We start from the raw sequence: 16524 nt of genomic DNA, 5'->3' as shown, positions 1-16524 counted from the left end.
GGACTCAATGCTTACTACTTATTGCTGTTTCACCGATGATAGCTAATCGTGCTTTTCGCATACCCAAGCCCACAAGATACACTAATCGCTCTATATGGGTACCAATTCTGCGTGGAAGCCCCGTCCGATGGAGCACTTGAGGATTACCGCTCAAGCACGCCACGGTTACCGCAGCTATCCCTAGCCTGAGTTATCCCAGGCATTTGTGGTCTCCGACAGGTACGCGCTTACCGGTGTGAGGCACTGTGCACGTGTGTGGCCTGAGTGAGCATGACCAGCTGCAAGTAACTTGGTGCCTTCAAGGTGTGGAAGAGAGCCATGGGGCGCTAGACAGTGGGCGCTAGAGAACTGGCGTTTGACGGCCATGACGCGTTGAACCTACTTTCCCAAACGGGCCTGTATGACGGAATGCACCCACTGCAGGTTTGCAGCACAGCGGTGAGCTTCGGTCGCTCCCGAGCACGGCCCCGTACGTACTACGCGTAGTACATACGCCACGTACGAGATTTCCGGGACACTGTGGCGAGTCATCGCCGTTCATATTGCGAAAAGCTCAAGCCGTAGTAGACTAACTGCTCCACATGCATAGCACGCGATGCCGGTACTTGTGAACCCGACGCTGACAAGACGACCGGTGGCAAAACGGAGTCTTTCGAGCGGTTTCTGTGAAGCCTTTGGTACAGATGCAGGTTTCTGGTCTGACTGGGCATCGACCGCTCCTTGTACCGCAAGCTACAACTCTGCGTCCCGGTGCCTCATACAGAAGCGCCCCACGGTGGACTTCGAAATCCTAATCATTTTCCTCGAGGCCGAGCGGTCGGTAAGCCGGATGAACGCAAGGTCCGACACACAGCTTCTAGGGACACCGGCCATCCTCCGTTGAAGACCCCGCACCCCACGAGCTCTATGCCCCATCTGACTTGCGTATGGGAGGAGGCGAGTCTCAATGCGGCCGCGCCTGGCGCGGAGACTGCTTAAAGCCGAGGGCAGAGTGAACGGGTAAGCACGAGTACATGAGCGTCGGCCGCAGGTCTGATCTGACCGTCGTGGATTGGTTGCGGGCAATTGTCAGGCGCCGCGACGTGTTGACCGATAGAGCAGCGCGCGCTGTTTGAATCACCACGCCGGTTTACCTGGCCACGCCTGCCGAGGGCTGCCACTTGGAGGCCGCAGCGAGAGTGCTATTTCCCGGACGTTGGCTCAGCTCGGCGCCCCCCTCGTGAATGCGAGGGCTAGACGGCGGCGAATATGGTGCAGCCCGGTGCGGGACACCATGAGGGCAGACGATTCACACCCGCTGCAACGCACCCCCCTCACGACCGCCCCTTTGTCTCCTCCCCTCCACCAGGATGACCGACTCTGTTTCCCCGGAGCTCGGCCAGTTCGAACGCGCCGGCTCCTCCTTGCCCACTTGGTCCCTTCGACTGCCCGAGACACGCACCATCGAATCTAAGGAGATCGATGCGCTCATGCGCGCCCGCCGTCGTCAGCTGTCCTCGCAAATGTTGACACCACCGGTGAATATCTACCAGTTGATGAGTCGAGATCCTTTGTCAGACTTCCATTAAGCCCCACCCCTCCAGAGTTCCGACACCAGTTCTACGACAGAAGGGGAGGACTATGCCTACAGCGACACTAGTAGCTTCTTCGACGACGCTCCCTCCGTATCCGTCTCGGCCACCTTCGACATTGCGGCCTGTCTGCTACCAACCCCTCCCGACCTCGCACTCATCTCCTCCGATGGGGTCATCTTCCACACCCACAGCGCGCAGCTGCTCAGCATATCCTCGAACGACTTCAACCACCTCATCCTCCCCGACCAGGCGCCATACGCCCGCGTCGATGCAATCGTGTGCGTCCCCGAGCCCTCCGCCGTGCTCAACATCGTCCTCCACACCGCCTACCAGATCTCCTGCGAGGACCACCAATACCCCCTGGACACGCTCATCGCCGCGGTGGACGCCATGGCCTCCTACGGCCTGTTCCCGCAGGTGCACCTCCGCCCGCTCATCGACCGCATCCTCGCCCTCTCCCCCACGCAGCCGCTCGCCGTCTACGCGCTCGCATCGCGCCACGACTGGTTCGCACTCGCGCAGCCCGTGTCCAGCCACCTCCTCTCGCTCCGCCTCGATTCGCTCACGGACGAGCTCGTGCGCACCGTCGCCGCCCCGTACCTCAGCAAGCTCTTCCTGCTGCACATCGCGCGCCTCGGGACGCTGAAGACGCTCCTCCGCGCGCCGCCGCAGCTGCACCCGTGCACGCCCGAGTGCGACTTTGCGCAGCAGAAGAAGCTCACGACGGCGTGGGTGCTCGCCGCGGGATACCTTGCCTGGGACGCGCGTGCGGGTGCGTCTAGGGTTGTTGTGCCGGCGTTGGGGGGCGCGTGCTGACCTGCTGGGCTGGGACCTGGTTCTTAGATGTGTCCCCGGGTGCGATCGAGGGTGCGCTCGCGTCGCTCGGGCCGCGGATTTCGTGCGATCTGTGCAAGCTGAGCTTGGAGGAACGCATCAAGGACGTCATCGCGCGGTGGTCGTTTGCGCAGGTTCGTCCGAGTCGTTGCAGGCGGCGATCTTTCTGTTATTTCTCGATGCCGAGATTGACATATGGGCTTGCCTACAGCGGACGATCTGAGCGGGAACAGTGCTGTGCACTGGATGGCGTCAGTGGTTTCTTTGGGTCCTCTGTGTTGCTCAGCTATGTCTAGCGGATCATTTTCTTCATTTTTGGGTTTACCGTTGTCAAGGTTTATTTTTGTTGTCGTTCTCGAGTCGCTGCTGTTATCGATCGTGCTCCTCGCAGTGCATTTCCAGTCTCTGTTGCTGTCTCATTGGTACCACCAGGATGCCGGCATGTACTCACCATTTGTATCGTAAATGGCATATGATAAATTATATACACGATGGGTCTCTATAGAGATAAGCATGCGGGCTGGGCGCAAGCTGGACCCCGCCCATACCTGCGGAACCTCTTTGACTGGCTTCGATCCCCTTTCCTACTTACACGGGTGCAGACCCATTGGGGCTGAGAAGACTCCGGTGCGGGCAAGGAGGTGCCTGATAAACTCGTGCCGTTAAACGCTCTGCTCCTCGAAGCAAGTTCAGAATTAGCCTTCCCGGATCCACAGCGGTGACTGGTGCGGCAGCTGGGCAGCAGTTCGACCTTGGGCTCGAGTCGGAGTGGAAAGACCAGCACGGTCACGTGCATTCGTACCTGAACGCGTCGCGTGTTCCGCTCGCGACTTCAACTTCGACGCCCTTCCCTCCCCCCTCAACTGCGCCCGCCGCTGCCGTCTACAGTCCCCCTGCTCATATACATATACCACCGTCTTTCTGCTCTCCCGCGTTTGTCCAGTCTCCATCAAAAGTCGGATGTCGTCAACACCGATGATCATAGAGCACGAAGGCAGGCTCGAGGTCGCGCGCGCCCTCCAAGCCCGACTGGACGCGGCCAAGCTGCACATCGTCGAGGACCAGAACCGGTTTGACACGCTCCAGAGCGCCCTCGCGAAGGATCCCGGGCTCGTCTCGGAGGGCGTGGCGGGCACCACCGATCCCGCCATCGTGGCCGCAGAGGTCGCGTCGCAGATCGTACGTACCCCCTCGCCATACCTTCCTTCCCTCAGCTGCCTGACACGCCATGTGGGACGCGTTGGCCTTTCATAGGCGTTCCTGCGCAACCTGAAGTTCCAGTACCTGGAGCAGAAGGCGAAGGATCAGTACGTGAAGACGATCGTGAGCGACGAGGCGCCGAACATCAACGCGGAGGACAACGAGCTGCTGCGCATCGAGAACGACAGGAAGAAGGAGGTGCTCTCCGCCGCCAAAGCCCGGTTGGCGGAGAAGTACAGCGACGTACGCACGCTCGCGCCACTCGTCGAGCAAGGTAAGTCCCCCCCTCCCCCTTTTCCCCTACCACATCCGCCCCATGCGCATGCCCATACTCCTTGCCAGACTACAACAAGGCGCGTGCCCTCACGCAGGAGGCGGCCGATCTCGCAAGCAAGATCCTCGACGCGCGCCTCACGCTCACCCGCCTGCGCCAGGCGCACCCGCACCCGCGCCTGACGATCCCCGCCGCGAACGCGCAGCTCGACGCGCAGGTCGCGGAGATGCAGGAGCTCGACGACGAGCTGCAGGCGCTGAACGCGCAGGTCGACGACGTCAAGGAGCGCGTGAAGGCTGGGGCGCGCGACGTCGAGCGGCTGCGCGTCGAGCGGGCGGATGCGGAGAAGACCGCGAAGGCCGCGCAAGAGGAGGTCCAGGACGGGCGGGTCATTGGGCTTTACGACTGGTCGGTGCTCCCTCCCCTGGCACGATGTGACTTGGCTTATGATGTGGATAGGTACACGGCCTCGCTCGCGCTGTACCGCGCGCTTGTCTCCCTGGAGACCTCACACTCTGAGTCTGAGAATGAGCTGCATCTCACGTACGCGGTCGCGCCTCGGGGGACTAACGAACGCAGGAGTATCTTCATCAAACTGCTCTTCCTGCCTAATTCGCGGCAACTGGCCGACGCACAGGTTGAAGGGCTGACGGAGGACCCCGGCGACGGCCTCGGTGCCCATGTACATGCGAACAACGTGCCCGGGCTCATCGCTGCAATGTTGACAAGGGCAAGGGCAGGTCTTTGATTGTCTAGGACCTGGTGGTCTCCTAGTAATGTAAACCTTTTCATCCTTGTTTGTTGACCGCCGCTAATCCAGATGCCTGATCCTTCAGTTTTGTAACCATTTGTATTTCTGGTACGGGATGATGTGGATCTTGATCACTCAGAGGCATCCCTGGCCCCGAATACCGATGGAACGAACCATGCCGCAGTTTGAGTGGTGCAGAAAAGAAGGTCGGCATTGCAAGGACTGGCATCACAGCGGAGATTATCTGTCAAAAGACGTTCAGGCGGTGCGGCAGCAGTTGGTCTCAGGGCCGCTGGCTTCCACAGTCAAACTTCACAACTCAAGATGGACAGGAAGACCGTTCAGGGGATGTCATTACCTGACCTCTCCGTCGAGTAGCACAGGCGACGTCAATGTGCTGCCGTAACGTCCGGAAATTTTCCCCAGGCTACTTCAAAAAACTTTGCAAGGGCATGGGACGAGGTTTTCCCACTCCCACAACCGCATCGCCATGCCAGGTAAGTTCTGAGTGGTCTAATCTTCCAAAGGCTGAAGCCCTTCCCATGAACTGCTTCAGAGCGCATATATCCCATCCCCAAACCCAGATGTCTCCCCGAAGCAATCTACGCTACTGCCTCGCAAGCATCATCGACGCTGCAGGAGCAGATGCGCTTCGAAGGAGACGTCGATACCTTTTCTACGCTCATAGTACGCCTCTTAAGCTTTCTATACCGTCGGGTACTGCTGACTTTGAGGCGCAGAGCATCATACGGCAAACAACGGCACGCCATACCGACCTCGCCCTCTCGTACAGGCAGCAGGACCCGGAGGTTTTGGAAAAGATTAAACACGAGGTGTGTGTGTCTTCCGCATCATTCTACCATACTACCCTGAGCAGTTATCGTGCGGCGTAGATACTCACGCAGTGTCCTACGCTGGAGGTTATGTACCCCAACGGGTGGCCCATCACCTCATATCTGCAGGTAGCTTTGAAGAAACACAAACCCATTCACTCGGATCGCAACAGCTCGAACAGTCTTCGCGTTAAACGATCGTCTCGAAGGATGTACTCACACGTGAGTCGCGCTGCGCTGTACTACACTGTTGACAGCCATGGATACTCACAGCTGTTCCGCAGCCCAGCGAACGAAAACGCGCTGTTCCAGAAAACGAGCTCTACTCGGATTATGGGCTGGCAGCACCTACGAAGGCGATGCAGTCGGGCAATCCCGCGCAAATGAGCTCCATCGGGGCGGACTCGCGCCCGAGGCGTCTCTTGCGTCGCTCCGCCAGGCTGAAGAAGCTCAAGGGAAACGAAGTAATCGAAATCGTCGACACATCGGAGCACGAGGAGTCCGAAAACGGCAACGAAGACGACGAATCAAGCTCGGGGAGTGAGAAGCAAGGAAAATTTGAGTACGAGGCGGACGAGGCCGGCTCGGAATCGGACGTGAAGGCGGATGAGATCGTGTATTACGGTCGCGTCGGCTCGTTCACCCCTGACAGTCCATCTGTGGGTTTTATCGTTTTCGCAGAGGACGTTTCTGACGCCTCTTGTTTATGCGAACAGAACAGCCGAGCCTCGCCGCAAGTACGTGCACGCAAATTTGAAGGCGCTCCCCGTACTCCTGTCGCGTCGGACGCGTCTCCTCCCCCCACCTCTTCCCTGAGGCGGGTATCATCTCTGCTTTCAGAACCCCCCGACACGCGCGCGACGCAGTCTCCAAGAGCGACAAGCAACGATCCCATCGAGACCAGACAGCGGTCCTTTGTCGCTCCCGCCGAGTCTCTTCCTCCCATTGTGGTCCACACAGACCCAGGACCATCAAATGCCGTTCAGAACGCGGCAGTGCAAGACCTACTCCGTGCACGCGGGCTCCCTCATGCTGATGTCGAGCGTATCGCCCTCCTCTTTGCGTCCCTGGGGATCGCCGACGATACGTACCTCCGGATATTTGCGTGTCTGCCTTCTCGCTATCGTGAGATGTGGCTGTCAGAGTTGCGCGAGAAAGGTCTGTTGAGCGAGATTCAGACGTGGGTTATCTTAGATATGTTGGACGTCCTCACGGCGGGTTGATTTGAAAATGGCGTAGTGTCCAGCATTTCGTGTGCGCGTGAGACAGGACTAAATATGCAGTCGGTACTGGCCGATACGACTTGATATACGTATGTAAGGTGAGGCCTGGTACTGTGATGGTGAGCGACGTGGTCGCGGGTTTGGTGTAAATGTCGTTGACTCGATTTGAACAGTACCGATATACAAATGCATTTTTCACAAGCATTGGTAGTTTATAAGATCACCATGTCCTGACTGTCCGAATCCCGTGGTTTGTAGGCGTTCGCACTCGGGGCCCCCAACCAACCCCACACTCCCCACTTCAAGTGCGCAAAATGTCCATTAATGTCAGGCGAGACGTCCGTGAAGACCCCGATCCTCCGAAAGAACTTCGCTCGACGGTTTCCAAATATTGCGCTGTCGCGTTCCACAGAAGACAGGACTAGCCCGACCACCCTGCTCTCGTCAGCGGTCGATGTACCAATCCGACATACAAACGGTAGCAGCCAAATTCTCCCGATCTTGACGTCCTCGTTGCAGTCCATGACGATGAGTGCGGACCACGCCATCGAGGCGTATGCGTCGTCGTAATGGTAGACTCCTAAATTCTCGTCGTGGGCGACTCGGATTCGATACGATGTCCTGCCGGGCCCGGGGTGCCGGCTGAGCAACGAAGCGCGTGCGCCCACGGGATGGCAGTCGCAGCATATCGTGCGTCCGCGCAACCAGAGGGCACCATCCAATACTCGACCGAACGGAAGCGCAGCATCTTCGAGTACGACCCCGCACTCCATGATGTTGACGAGAGCGGCAGTTTGGGTGTCTTCCAGATACGAAGCATGGGGACACTGGCGGACGACGCCGTCGACCGCTGCCCATGACCATGACGGCGCACGGTACGTTCTGGGGCGCGTATGTTGGCGTGTCGCCCCGTTCGGCGAGTCCTTGACAGTCTCCCATAGGAGGTCGACGAGGAACATATCCGAGCTCCACAAACCGGCCAAGTATGCCGAGTCCAGGGCACGGCGGAATTGCTCCGCGACGGCCGCGCACGCAACGAGCTTGTCAGACTCGACGCCAACGGTGCGGCCGCTGTAATCTTCGACAACCTTCATCCAGGCTGTGCGCATGTCCTTCCACTCCTTGGAACCTGGTTCCGCTACGGGCGGGTCTCGGAGGAAGAGCGTCTTCGGTAGCTGGAGATCGTCGACGATGAAGCAAGGTGAATCGTTTCCAACCGCCTGCGTAGCGGTAAGGCACCTGGATAGGACTGTCCTGGGGGTGAAGAGAAGGGTACGTGGGGACAACAGGTACTCCTGTAGGCACCAGGCTCGCGTGGCCATGCGCCCGAGTTCGTCATTGTACGATTTCCGAGTCGACGAAATCGAAGCGAAGTAGACTTGACCAACCTGCGACTGGGTTACCAAACTGCCATCCCAGCACCATACAGAGGTCAGATGATGGGGAAGGAAGATGAAGGGGAGGGCAATGTCGTGTTCTGGGGGAGGTCGCCTGTGGAGAAAGCCCTTGCTGGCTCCTTCCGCGCTGCCGGCCATAATCGTCAAATGTGCGTAGCGGTAGATGTTATGCATATGGCCGATTTCGTGGAGTTTGTCCTCTTCGGAGTCCTGGATGATGCAGAGGCTATCGACCCAGAGTAGCCGGAAGCCCAACATGTGTGTGACACGAATGGCGTCGCGGATGGTAGCGGGGAGAAGGGAAGGCGGAATGCCTTGTTCGTATGTGAATATGTTCGATTTCGTGGTCTTGTGGATTTGGTCCCCGCCCCATACGTAACTGAGTGCGAGGTATTCACCGCGCTCCCCGTCGATTGTTGCGACCAGCCGTGGTCGAGAGAGGTTCGTGCAGTCCACGAGGCGCGCAGGGAGGCGAAGGCCAGGAGACGCTGCGCTTTTACAACGCGTGTGTCCGTGGAGGCACTTGTCGATATGCTCTGTTGCAAGGGCTAGAGCACGACGAGATCCTATGTCTAGGATGGGGCCCCGTGTTGCAATATAGGGCGCTGCGGGGTCATCTAATAATGTCTATTAGTTCTATGTTTGCCCTCGGCTTGATATTGCCTGTATATACTTTGACATACCTGGAGCCGTGTACACACATCCTTCAAAACAGGGCACCCCGTTGATGTCCACATACAATGTTTGATACCTTTGGCCGGCCCGCTTCTGCTCCCGGCCCCGCACCGTGACGATCAACCCATTGTTTTTCTCCAGCTTGTGGTCGCGTGCCATATTGAGGATGAAGCGACACCATACGCAGCCAGTGTCTGCACGAGATTGTAACTTTGTCAGTGAGACCAAGTTCGAGAAGGGTTGTGGCCAGCGCGAGTCCCTTTGTCCGCCTCGCGGCCACACGCAGGGAGGCCCAAGGTACCAGGGCAAGGGACCCTCCCAGCATGCGTTGCAGACAAATGGAGGCGTAGGCGGAAGGGGGAGATCATCAACACGATCGGCGAGAAAGAAGGGCAGTTGCTGAGAGAGGGTGAATTCCGAGTCCACGGGGGGAAAGCCCAATTGAGAGAGGGTGGCTTTCATATTGAGGACGAAGAAAGGGCCCGGGGGAAGGGGGGTTCGTGGAGAGGATGCGATGGGATGAGAGTAAACCAGGAGGAAAAGGACGGGGCCCGGGAGCGGCCCATTTCTGCTGTACGTGGTTCATAAATGCACTTCTTAGCGCCTTTGCAGGCTGTGCTGCGTTCTCTGGAGCAAAGTGCGGTTCCATTCGAGCAGCAGGAGCACAGCAAGAGTGACATATGGCGGATTTTGTGCGCAGGGGAACGAATAAGACTGCCAAGAGGGCGATGACAGGTACGACATCCCGGACAAGACGCTTGGAAAGCTAGTACCGCATTTTTGAGCATCCAGCGATAGATGCGCTATTCAAGGACGCCGGGGAACGCACCCAGCATGGGGCCAACGGGCCTCAGACAGACGTGCATGGAGTATAATGCCGCGCACACCGAAAGAAGCTATCGGATAATGAGTTTTTGCAGTGGTAGTATACCTACTCGCCGTCCGCACGCGAATTGATTACAGAAACGTACCATGCGAGCTCAAGGCCGCGCAAGGCCGCGCGAATGAACCGAACCGACTCCAAAAATAAGGCACTGCGAGCGCCGTGGTGCGACGGAACAGGCGATGGGTATCTACAGAGGTAGCCGAAATTTTAGCCAGCTGCAAGCGCCATAAGCAGGACACGCACCTGTGACCATGCGTGGCATGGGCAGCACCAGACAGACAACCAGATCGTCAGTGGAAGACAAAATTGATGGCTTCGTCCTAGTGACCTCTAGTCTGGAGAAAACGTGTTTTGTCGGTGGCGGCAGGAGGCAAGCGCAGGCAAGCGCCAGTCAGAGCAACTCCCGGACATTTGTTAAGCTAGGCGCCCAGTAGTTCTCCGCAGACGAGGAGGAGCTCGTTCAAACGAGCACCACCTCCGCCCACGGTAGCCCATCCGGATCGATTTCCAATGTTTCGGAAGAGCGTAGAGTGAAGCACCCAATCCTGCGATACGTCTTCCCGTTCTCCGCGCCGTCCGTGCCAACGGGCGCAACGACGAGACCCTCCAACCGCTCAGTCGTGCTCCGCAAAAGGGGCACGATCCACGCGCTGTGAATGTCCGCATCCGCAGCGCAGTCGATCTTTTTTTTTTTTAGAGGTGCACCCTAGCTTCCAGGCCGTGGGCCTTCTACCAGGTGAGCAAGGTATAGGGGGATCGCACCCACTGCACCAGGGAGGAAATGCGTTACGCACGTTGTGTGGGACTCTTCCTCAGTCCGGTACGGGCACGTGACCGCTCAGTCTACTCGTACACGGGGACATACCCACTAAAACCTCCTGTTCGTCGATCCAATCATCTGGTAGATCCTTCTCGTCTTGCAGGGTGCCGGCCCACGTAGCTAGGACAAGTTCCCGCGGCAACCGTGCTTTCTTCCATCTCTTGTGCGTCAGCGCTATGTCCCTCTTGAGTCTGAGGTTCATCGCCGCCAACCATCGGAGTCGCAGCTCCTTCTGGGTGTGCCATCTCTCCACCGTGTTCTCCCTCTCGATCACTCTCTCACATCTTACCTTCCAGATTAGATGGGCTGTCTCCGCCACGACTATACGCAGCAGTCTGTCCGCGCCTTGGTTCTTGCGCCCCGTCAGGCCCTCCATGGACAGAGATGGCCCCGCTATCATGGCCCCGAAAGTCAGCGGGGGGTGCTCCACGCGTTTGCCGCGTAGCATGTTCGTCGCCAGCGCCCAGAGCAGGCCTCTGCCTGGGGCGTCGCATTCGGCAAGGACATGTTCCATTGTCTCGGGCACTTCGCACTTCGCGCAGATCCCTCGGGCCTCGTAGCCCGGTATGTTGTTCCAGTAGGTGCCCAGCTTGTATGCGTCGTGCATACATTTCCACAGGAAGTCCCTCGTGCGTTTCGCCACTTCGGGCTTGCGTATGTTCTTCCACAGGGACTTGGACGTGGGGTGCAGTTTATAGTCGTCCTCTAGGGTTGCTTGGATCCTCCCTAGCACGATCCCCGTGGCTCGGCGCTCCGGCCTGGCGCTCCGGAGCCTCACCCCCTTGTACGCAAGCCTCTGGGTGAGCCTGGCTAGACTGGCCCCCTTGAGAATGAAGCTGTCGTCGTGCGCGACGCCGTCCGCTCCCGCAGGGGGGTGGGGCAGCCGGGCACCTTCCGCGGCGAGCTCGTCGGCCTTCTCATTGCCGTCGACCCCGCTATGGCCTTTTACCCAGCGCAGCCAGGTCGGCGCACTCCGGGTTCTGAGCAGTGCAACCGCTTTCTGGAGCTCCGCGCTGTTGGCTACGCCGATCCAACCGCGGTCTTCCCAACCTCTCAAGTCTCTGGTAAGTCCGTGGTACAGATATTTCGAGTCCGTGGCTATTGTCAGCGGGGCGAAGGGGGGTGTCTTGGCGGCCGCCAAGGCCACCGCGTAGATCTCGCCGGTTTGGTTTGATTGGGTGCGCCCCGGTACCCTGGCCGCCGTGTTGCGCGTATCTCCCTCTCCAAAGTATGCGCCCGACCCAGCGGCGGCGTTCTCACACCCGTTGTCGTTGCAGGAGCCGTCTGTGTAGACTGTCACGGACTCGCTGGGCACTTGGAAAGCCCCCACTCGCCTGCGAGCTGGCGCCGTGCCTTGTTCGCCCTCCGGCAGGAAGACTCGGAAGGCCCGTGAGACCGGCAGCCCCACGGAGATCGAGGGATCGAAGAGCAGGTCGCCCTCCTCCGCGGCCGCGTTCGAGTTACGTTCACGTCTCGTGGGCGTCAGGCTCAGACCGTCGTCCTGCTGCGTCGCCGGCTTCCACTTCTGCACAATCTTGTCTACCGCCTTGCGGGCCGCCACGGCGCACGCGTGCGGGTCGGGACAGCCCCGCTCTTCGCGATCAGTTTGGCAGGGCGCGCATGCGCAAGTTCTACCCGAACGGTGGGCGCCTGCCGCGCCCGCTACGACTTGCAGCCTGGCCGCCACCGCTAGGCAGTCCGCGACGGTGCGGACTGCATGGACTTTGCGGAGGCACTTGTTCGCCTTCGTGTTCTCCGTCCTCCTGCCAGGGACTGCCCCTAGATGGTACCACACGGGGAGGCTATCTTGCAGTCCCCTTTTGGGGTTCGGCGACTCTACCCTCACGCCGTGTTTCTTGGCTGTCTTTATCATTTGCGCGAGGCTGCGCGGCAGCCCCGCTTTTGCCCTCGTGCTGACCTCCCAGGACTGCATGAAGACGTTTATCCTCGCGTCCTCGTCCACGGCCCTGGATCCGCACGCCGGCGCTCGTGCTAGGAGTGCATCCGCTACCGTGGCCCACCGCGGACGGTTGGGTGAGATGTCCAGGTAGCTCTTGAGCCACATCAGGTCAATGGCCTCATTTCTTGCCTTGATGTCGAGCATCGCCAGACCGCCTTCCTGTATGGGCAACATCAGGGTGTCCTTTCCAACCCTGGGGCGCCTCGTACCCGCCCACATGAAGTTCACCGCCAACTTCTCCAGCCGGTCTTCGATCGACTTGGGCATGCCCTGCACTCGTGCAAGATATTGGGTACGTCCGCCCATCTCCATGTTTAGGATGAGTCTTCTACCTTGACTGGTGGGGTTTCTTTTGTCCCATCGTGTTAGGTTCTCTTCTATGGCTGCCACAACATTGTGCCAGGGCACAGCGTTGTCTACGCGGTTCCCGACCCACGCGCCCAGGGTGCGCACGGCCTCCCCGTCTCCCGCCACTCTCAAGCCAGCCGGAAACGGAGTGCCGCCCTCGGCTATGCTCCTGCGCTCCCTCACCGCCTGGCGGTATTCTTCCGGTCCAACCGGTATGATTTCTGTCTTCTCCCCGTTGAATTTAGCCCTAGCCGCAGCGCACCACGCTTCTAGGATTGACAGCAAGTCCCCATAGTCGTCCCTCGCGCTGAGGAAAACTGTCGTATCGTCCGCGAAGAGAGTGGCTATGAGTCTCTCCGCCGAGCCTGGTATGTCAAGTCCAGCGAGCCCGGAGCTCCTGAGGGCTGACGCTAACGGTTCGATCGCGACGTTGAAGAGCAGACAGGAGAGGGGGTCACCTTGCCTGACCCCCCGTACTATGCGGAAGCACTCACTCAAGACTCCATTTAGCATTACATGGCTGGTCGCCGCCTCGTACAGCGCCTTCACCGTGTCGATGAAGCTCTGCGGGAAATTCATTCTTTCTAGTACTTTCCATAGGTAAGTGTGGCTTATTTTGTCGTATGCTTTCTCTTGGTCTAGCGCGACGATGACGCCTTCTACATTTTCAGTTTCTGCGAAGTCTATGACGAGCTGGGTTAGCTTTATGTTGTCGTGGATCTTACGTCCCCGTATGAAGCCCGCCTGGTCCGGGTGGATGAGCGACTCGATGCAGTCAGTGAGTTTGTTAGTAATCGCTTTGGTAAGGATTTTGTAGTCTGCGTTTAGCACGGTGATTGGCCTGTAGTTAACTATGAGCCGCCTGTCCCCCTTTTTGTAGATTGGGCAGATCCATCCCTTCGCGAAGTCGCTGTTCGGGGCCACTCCGTGCGCCTCGATGTCGTTGAAAACCACGCGCAGCAGTCCTACCAGGTCGAAGGCCGGGCGCCCTGCTTTGGTATCCGCCGCGAACTTTCTCACTAGCTCCTGCCACAGTTCCGCGGGCAGTCCGTCTAGGCCCGCGGCCTTTCCTTTCGCTGCCTCCATAACAGCGGTAAGCACGTCTTCGGTTTGGAGCTCTCTGCCTAGCTCGTTCTTCTGCGCGGTCGTCAAGGTGACGTCGACGTGCTCCAGAGCTCGGTCTATCGCCTGCTGGTGTGTGCTTTCTAGGTCCTGCATGTCGTCCGTTTGGACTCCGTCGTAGTGCGCTCTTGCGATCTCGGCCATGCTTTCCGATCTGGATGTGTACGACGCTGGGGCGCTTCCTCCAACCCGCAGCTCGTAGAAGGGCGAGTGGGGCGTCTTCGCCTTGCCTTGCCGCACCCAGAACTTTGTCATTGTTTCTCCGTCGACCCACTGTTTGGTCTGCAAGCCCTCTCTCTGGTGCTCGAAACGTCTCTCTTCCAGTTTTGCCAGTTTTTTCTGCAGCAGGGCTGCCGTCTCCTTCACTCGGTCTGCTGCCTCCTCGCCGGTACCTGCGCCGGCGTCGCCATTTAGCGTGTTCTTGATCGCCTCTCGGAGGCTGTTTATCTTTTGGTCCCATTTCGCGTATAGCTTCTTCGTTCTCTCTTTCGCCAGCTTTCTGACGTCCTCTTTGAAGCTCAGATATATGCGTTGTGGGCTGTTTTCGTCGCCCCCCGACGCGGCTGCCCTCGCCTCCGTCAGCGCCTTTATCCCTATGGCGGCCACATCGCCCAGGAACGCTGGGTCTCTTATCACCGCAGTCGACAGGGTCCACCGCCCTTTCCCGACATACGGCGTGTTGTAGTTGGCAATCGAGCAGACTGCAAGCTGGTGGTCGGTGTGCACGCCCGATCCTATGATGTCCCAGTCCGCGGTGCGGTCAACAAGGTCCGTGGACACATATATTCTATCTATCCTGGACTGACTGCCAGTGCTCTGTTGCAGGTAGGTGAAGGCTTTCACCCCCGGGGAGGTCTCCCTCCAGCCGTCGCACAGTCCGAGGTCGTTCACGAGAGTCCGAAGCGCGCCGGCGGCCTCCTCGTTGTCGGATCTTTGGGGAAGCCTGTCTATGGGGTCCTCTACGACGTTACAGTCCCCCATGACAACGTCAGGTTTCGCTACCCCTGCGGCCCGTATCGCATCCCGGATGTTCCCCCAGAAGGCCGCGTTCTCCGCCATGCTATTGGGTGCGTAGACATTCAGGATTCGCAGCCTGTTCGCGGCACCCCAGCCCATGTCGAGGAGTAGTGCTCTCCCCGGCACGACCACTTTGACCTCCGCTCGTTCCGCGTCCATCAGCCGTTTGTTGAGTACAAAGGCCACTCCTTTCGCCGCCGTTGGTGCGTCCGGGTCAGGAGAGCACATAACGCGTATGGATGATTCGAAAAGGTCGTTAAGCCTCTCGGCGCGCTCAGCTGTGAGGTGCGTTTCTTGTACTGCAAGAACTGCTATTTTCTGATCGCGTACTAGTTGGTTTATACGTAGCCATTTCTCGCTGGTGTCGAGTCCAGCGGGGGCGCATCCTAGCCCCCTCATGTTTATGGTAGCCATTTTTACTCTAGCTCTGGTCTTCCTCGCTCTTGCGTCTCCCCGCCCTCTCTCACTTCTGGGTTGCGCAGTCGATTGGGCACCTCCGGAGGCCCGCCTCTCGGGGGTGCCGTCTCCGCTGCGCGCCCCGCTGCCGCGTCCTTCGCCTGTATTGTAGCCTCCGTAACCAGCCGGAGGGCCGCCACCAACAGTGGCGGGCCTCTCACGGGAGCCAGGTGCGGCGGCGAGAGAACTGGCTCCTCCTTGCCCGCCAAAGCGCTGTATACCGGTTGCCGAACAATCTCCGTAGGGGTTGGTTTGTGGTGTGTGTGTTGTGTTCGTGGCTGATGGTTCCTTGGCGGCTACAGCCATGCCCGCCAAGAGCTGCTTGCCCAGTAGCTCGGTGTAGCTATGCTTCCCGCTGTCCAGCCAGCGGGGGAGCTTCAGCCTCTCGGCCCGGCTCGCTACTGACCTAAATAGGTCTCCGGTAGGGCACTCGGGGAGGCTTTCCTGTCCCTCGTCGGTCAGTATATTGGGCCTCCCCGAGGACCTCGCCCCGCGTCGAGCGCCTGCTGGGGGCATCGTCGCGTTGCGTATGGCCCTGGTCAGGGGTTTGGGTCGTGGCGGGGACGCCGTGGAGGGGTTGGGAGCGCCGCGGGCGGCTGTGCGCGGGCTCGCAGGCGGGGTGGTCAGAGGGCGCGTACGCGCTGCCGGCTCGCGGTGGTCTAGGGTAGTCGTTTTGTACCACCGTCCGTTGCTTCCCGGGTCTAATTGCATTCGCCGGGGGCGCATTTGCTTGCTCGCAGGACTTGCGGTACCGGCTAGGTCTCGTGCTGCGCCCGTGGGGGCACTGCGGGCCTCCGGCGCAGGCTAACTGTCGCCCGCGCGTGTGGAGGGATTCGAAAGTTTGCAGCGGGGGAGGGGAGCGCGGGTGCGGGCCTGGTGATATGGTCGGCCGGGTAGACGAGTGCAGAGGGCGGAGGCAGCGCCCGCATATAGGTTGTGGGCGGAGGTGGCGTATTCTCAAGGCACGGGCAGCGAGGCGGCGCGACATCGAGGGGGAAGGGGAACGTCGAGAGGACGAGGGCAAGCGGGCGAGGCCGAGACTCGTGATGCAGAGCCGAGAGGTGCCCGCATGGGGGGAGCACAGGGTGTCATTAGCGCGAGCGGGCGGCCGAGGTACAAGCTAGCCATGGCTTCTGGGGAGCCTGCGAGGCGAG

General features: G+C 59.5%; 9 protein-coding genes across 9 annotated transcripts; 4 read left to right on the top strand and 5 right to left on the bottom strand.

The window, feature by feature from the left end:
* Window positions 1–589: 589 nt before the first annotated feature.
* TRAVEDRAFT_28912 (uncharacterized protein) lies at window positions 590–954 on the top strand. The gene has a single exon (XM_008039976.1). The coding sequence runs from the start codon at window positions 596–598 to the stop codon at window positions 881–883; it is 288 nt and encodes a 95-aa protein (XP_008038167.1). The 5' UTR covers window positions 590–595; the 3' UTR covers window positions 884–954.
* Window positions 955–1349: 395 nt separating this feature from the next.
* TRAVEDRAFT_47364 (uncharacterized protein) lies at window positions 1350–2631 on the top strand (the record flags this gene model as incomplete). The annotated part of the gene is made up of 4 exons (XM_008040109.1): window positions 1350–1517; window positions 1584–2346; window positions 2418–2542; window positions 2620–2631. 4 exons carry the CDS (start codon window positions 1350–1352, stop codon window positions 2629–2631), a joined length of 1068 nt encoding a protein of 355 aa, XP_008038300.1.
* A 752-nt stretch (window positions 2632–3383) lies between these two features.
* On the top strand, window positions 3384–4630 carry TRAVEDRAFT_123076 (uncharacterized protein; the record flags this gene model as incomplete). Its single annotated transcript, XM_008040363.1, has 4 exons — window positions 3384–3587; window positions 3663–3882; window positions 3951–4290; window positions 4342–4630. 4 exons carry the CDS (start codon window positions 3384–3386, stop codon window positions 4628–4630), a joined length of 1053 nt encoding a protein of 350 aa, XP_008038554.1.
* Window positions 4631–5123: 493 nt separating this feature from the next.
* TRAVEDRAFT_47362 (uncharacterized protein) lies at window positions 5124–6689 on the top strand (the record flags this gene model as incomplete). The annotated part of the gene is made up of 6 exons (XM_008040108.1): window positions 5124–5130; window positions 5190–5320; window positions 5374–5466; window positions 5527–5688; window positions 5751–6125; window positions 6183–6689. The coding sequence occupies 6 exons, from the start codon at window positions 5124–5126 to the stop codon at window positions 6687–6689; spliced, it is 1275 nt and encodes a 424-aa protein (XP_008038299.1).
* A 698-nt stretch (window positions 6690–7387) lies between these two features.
* TRAVEDRAFT_85864 (HET-domain-containing protein) lies at window positions 7388–8479 on the bottom strand (the record flags this gene model as incomplete). The annotated part of the gene is made up of 1 exon (XM_008040362.1): window positions 7388–8479. A coding segment is annotated over one exon (1092 nt), but the record flags the coding sequence as incomplete, so codon positions are not given.
* A 1980-nt stretch (window positions 8480–10459) lies between these two features.
* Window positions 10460–11296, bottom strand: TRAVEDRAFT_124712 (uncharacterized protein; the record flags this gene model as incomplete). Its single annotated transcript, XM_008040361.1, has 1 exon — window positions 10460–11296. A coding segment is annotated over one exon (837 nt), but the record flags the coding sequence as incomplete, so codon positions are not given.
* Window positions 11297–11557: 261 nt separating this feature from the next.
* TRAVEDRAFT_124253 (uncharacterized protein) lies at window positions 11558–12532 on the bottom strand (the record flags this gene model as incomplete). Its single annotated transcript, XM_008040360.1, has 1 exon — window positions 11558–12532. A coding segment is annotated over one exon (975 nt), but the record flags the coding sequence as incomplete, so codon positions are not given.
* Window positions 12533–12580: 48 nt separating this feature from the next.
* Window positions 12581–13177, bottom strand: TRAVEDRAFT_108224 (uncharacterized protein; the record flags this gene model as incomplete). The annotated part of the gene is made up of 1 exon (XM_008040359.1): window positions 12581–13177. A coding segment is annotated over one exon (597 nt), but the record flags the coding sequence as incomplete, so codon positions are not given.
* Window positions 13178–14299: 1122 nt separating this feature from the next.
* TRAVEDRAFT_124715 (DNase I-like protein) lies at window positions 14300–15313 on the bottom strand (the record flags this gene model as incomplete). The annotated part of the gene is made up of 1 exon (XM_008040358.1): window positions 14300–15313. A coding segment is annotated over one exon (1014 nt), but the record flags the coding sequence as incomplete, so codon positions are not given.
* Between the last annotated feature and the right edge of the window lie 1211 nt (window positions 15314–16524).

The sequence above is a fragment of the Trametes versicolor genome (assembly GCF_000271585.1).
Source record: "Trametes versicolor FP-101664 SS1 unplaced genomic scaffold TRAVEscaffold_6, whole genome shotgun sequence".
NCBI classification, from domain to species: domain Eukaryota; kingdom Fungi; phylum Basidiomycota; class Agaricomycetes; order Polyporales; family Polyporaceae; genus Trametes; species Trametes versicolor.
Note: the sequence above shows the minus strand (reverse complement) of the source record. Positions and strands in the feature narration are given on the sequence as shown.

Excerpts from the sequence above, each read along its gene's own strand:
- TRAVEDRAFT_28912 (XM_008039976.1), top strand. The coding sequence starts at position 596 with ATGCCGGTACTTGTGAACCCGACGCTGACAAGACGACCGGTGGCAAAA.